Genomic DNA, 3,320 nt, shown 5'->3' with positions numbered 1-3,320 from the left:
TGCCAGTGATAAAAAGGAAAAGAGGGAAAGCAAAAACCTGAACGGCAGAAAGAAGCAGAATAGGAGGAAGAGATCGGATTTAATACACAGCACGGAAGCTGCTCCTTCTGGCCACTGGACTGGTGAGGATGAACTGAAAAGTAAAAAGGACAAGAAGACTCCAAACAGATTGAAGCACCAAGAGGCCACAGAACCACCTTACTGGGATGCATAACTCAGGCGTGATCTGCTTTGTTATAGGGAGTTTCTTCTGGGTAAGTCATCTTTGACTTTCCTCTTCATGGGGTCTCTGCTCGGCTATGGAGTTACCCTGGAAAGATGGAGGGCCATTAGGAATGATAATTTCCCAGATATTAGAAAGAGCTGGACATTTAAAAGGCACACACAGAGAAGATAATATTTGCTGCTGTTCCAGGGATGGTAATTCAAACATCAGGGTACCCAAGGAAAAGGAATGAAAAGCATAGGAGTGCTGGAGGGACAGAGCAGTTTTCAAGCAGGGTGGGTATAATAGGGTATTTAAATGTTCTTAATATTTGAGTGTGGAGAAAGATCTGCAGCTAGAGAATGTCATGACTTGTAGTGGAGAAAGGGAAGGTTGTAGTGACAATGAAGTTCAGAACAGTACTAAATAAGATTTTAAGGACTACAGGAAGTTAATATATGAAACAATGCTGTTGGTAAGAGTAACTTCAAATCTACAGCAAAATATACAGTAGAAACAATGGAAGATAGAGAACAGTAGATCCTAGCCATAGGAAATCCAGAGTCATAGTATGAAAGATATACAAGATGTATTTGACAAAGATTTAACTCATTCTAGCTGTGTCTTTGCTACTTTTCTCCTTCTAGCTCCCCCATGTGAGAGGTGAGGAAGGCTGCCTTAACACTGAACTGTTAAGTATTTGTCAATCTTGCTCTTCTTTAGAGAAAAGGCTATACTGGACATGGGCGTTATGACCTGATGGTTGACATTTTCCAGAAAATCTCATTTAGTTGTATTAAAAATTCATATAAAATCACCATTACTTTCAATGTGAACTGTATAAATTACTATTTTTATTGATCAACAAGTTGATCTGTTCCTGCTGCCTATTTGCATTAGTGCAATAGTTAAGAGTCTTCTTGTGTAATTTCAATTGACTGGGATTATGAATTTAGAACCAAACTTTCCTTGAAGAAATGGTTTGAAATATACCGCTTTGGGGAATGTTACTATCAGAGATATCATTTTTAAGAATAACTGAAATGATACATTGACAAAAAAAGAAAAAAACAAACACGAATGCAGATCTCTAAGGTTTGCAAAGGGAATTGGGCAAGGATAAATATCAGGAAAACAATCAAGATATAAAACCAATGGAAGGGAAATTCACTTGACAGGGATATTGATGAGGTTGGAGAGCTGTGTCCTCCACAAAGCAAAATAAGTATTTCATCATTGTGGCATCTGGAATCTGGACAGTAAGTGAGGAGCATGAGGGGAGAGGGAGGAGGGTACCATAGGGATCTTTGCCTTTATTTGGTGTTCTGTGGATAACTATTTCTTGTACCCTCTTCTCTTCAGCTGTTCAGGTACAGAATGGGACCGTCTGTGGTATATCTGGTAAGAGAACATCTTTACTCTAAATACCTGCATCTCTAGACATTTCCAGTAGCAAGGGTGGGATTAAATGTGACCTGCTCAAGAGTGATGCCACCTCCTCCTTTTCCCTGGGATTCTCTAAAGCTCTACAAGAGCAAGGCAACCCCTTAGATATTTGAGTCTTTAACAAAAGTTGACCCACCAGCCTCCTTTTTTATTCCATATATTTAGTCATATGAACACTATTAATAAAGTATTCATGGCACAATATGCCTTCCAAAAGACTGATTTTTTCAAGTAAGTTCTGTCTGCTTTCTTAGTTATTCCCACCAGGATGAGATCAAAAAGGATGGTAGTTGCTGAACATCTGGAAGGCTGAATTGATAAGGGTATGCCAGAAGATTGCAAGATCCAGTTTTTCCTCTCTGCTGGACACTCATGACGAGATGTCTGGAATTCCTAGTTTTGGTCCCCTAGTACAAAACAGATGTTGGCAAACTGAAGCCAGTCCCCTGGAAAGACAATAAAAAGAACCAGGCTTCTTCAGCCTGGAGGAAGCTAAGGGAATAAAGTAATTGCAGTTTTCCACTACCCGGGGGGGATCTTGAGAGAAGATAAAGACAGACTTCTCAGAGGTGCTCAGTAGAAGCACAGAAGGCAGCTGACTAAACTGCAGACAGAAAAATTCTGATTAGACAGGAGAAAAAATGCTTCCCCTGACCATGGTGCAGCACTTGAATAGGTGCCTGGAGGGAATGATGGATCTGCATCCCTGGATACTGTCCAAACTCAGCTGGACAAAGCCCCAGGTGACTTTGGTTAGCTTTGTGGTTAGCTATGCCATAAGCAATCAGAGACATTAAGAGGCATCCTGGAAACAAAATCTTTGTGTCCTAATTCTGTGTGCCCTCCCGTTGCAGGCTGGTGCTGGTGGTCGGGGGGCTCCTGCTGCTGTGTGGCCTGGTGTCTGTCTGCGTGAGGTGCTGCTTCCAGTGCCATCAGGCAGGGGACGAGGCGGGCCCCCAGCCCTATGAGGTCACCGTCATTGCCTTTGACCATGACAGCACCCTCCAGAGCACCATTACTTGTGAGTTGGCCTTGCCCCATCCTAGGGACTTCAGCACCCTGTGAAGGGGGGGCTGCACTGTAAGCCCAGCTGGTGACACCCCGGGGCTGACAGAGGGAAGCTCATGGCAGGACAGAGGGAAAGCGACCTCTGTGTGTGCTTCAAACTAAGGTGCTCAGCTGTGAGACATGTTTGGGGGGAATAAGGACTCAGTGGCATTTCAGGAGAGAGGAATCACGGGATGCTGCTAGCGGGATATCACACACATACTCTTTTAGGGAAGTATGAAGGAGCAGGAAAAGGAAAACATTCTGGCTGTGGGAAGAGAAGGGCCTTTGCCCTGTGGATATCCTTGCCCTCCTCTAACCATATGATGCTTTCAGGGTGAGGCAAACACCTTTGGTCTCCTCTCTTCCAGCTCTCCACTCGGTGTTTGGGCCTGCTGCCAGGAGGATATTAGCCGTGGCACACTCCCACAACGCTGTCCAGAGCACCCCTTCCCTCTCTGCACCTGACACCCCCCCAGTGTACGAAGAAGCTCTGCACATGAGCAGGTTCACCGTGGCCAAGGCGGGGCAGAAGGTGCCGGACCTGGACCCGGTGCCAGAGGAAAAGCCGCAGGTGCCTGCCGAGGGCAAGGACACCCAACCAGCCCTCCCAGGACACTGA

At 45.0% G+C, this 3,320-nt stretch overlaps 1 protein-coding gene across 1 annotated transcript; it reads left to right on the top strand.

Annotated features, from left to right (window-relative positions):
• Positions 1 to 206: 206 nt before the first annotated feature.
• Positions 207 to 3,320, top strand: TMEM52B (transmembrane protein 52B). Its single transcript, XM_050969921.1, has 5 exons — positions 207 to 254; positions 853 to 896; positions 1,568 to 1,602; positions 2,484 to 2,672; positions 3,070 to 3,320. The coding sequence occupies exons 1-5, from the start codon at positions 207 to 209 to the stop codon at positions 3,318 to 3,320; spliced, it is 567 nt and encodes a 188-aa protein (XP_050825878.1).

Source organism: Serinus canaria, chromosome 1A, assembly GCF_022539315.1.
Source record: "Serinus canaria isolate serCan28SL12 chromosome 1A, serCan2020, whole genome shotgun sequence".
Classification (NCBI taxonomy): Eukaryota; Metazoa; Chordata; class Aves; order Passeriformes; family Fringillidae; genus Serinus; species Serinus canaria.
Note: the sequence above shows the minus strand (reverse complement) of the source record. Positions and strands in the feature narration are given on the sequence as shown.

Coding starts and splice junctions, on each gene's coding strand:
- TMEM52B (XM_050969921.1), top strand. CDS start 207: ATGCATAACTCAGGCGTGATCTGCTTTGTTATAGGGAGTTTCTTCTGG. Junction 255..852: donor TTATAGGGAGTTTCTTCTGG/GTAAGTCATCTT, acceptor TTCTCCTTCTAG/CTCCCCCATGTGAGAGGTGA. Junction 1,603..2,483: donor ATGGGACCGTCTGTGGTATA/TCTGGTAAGAGA, acceptor TTGTGTCCTAAT/TCTGTGTGCCCTCCCGTTGC.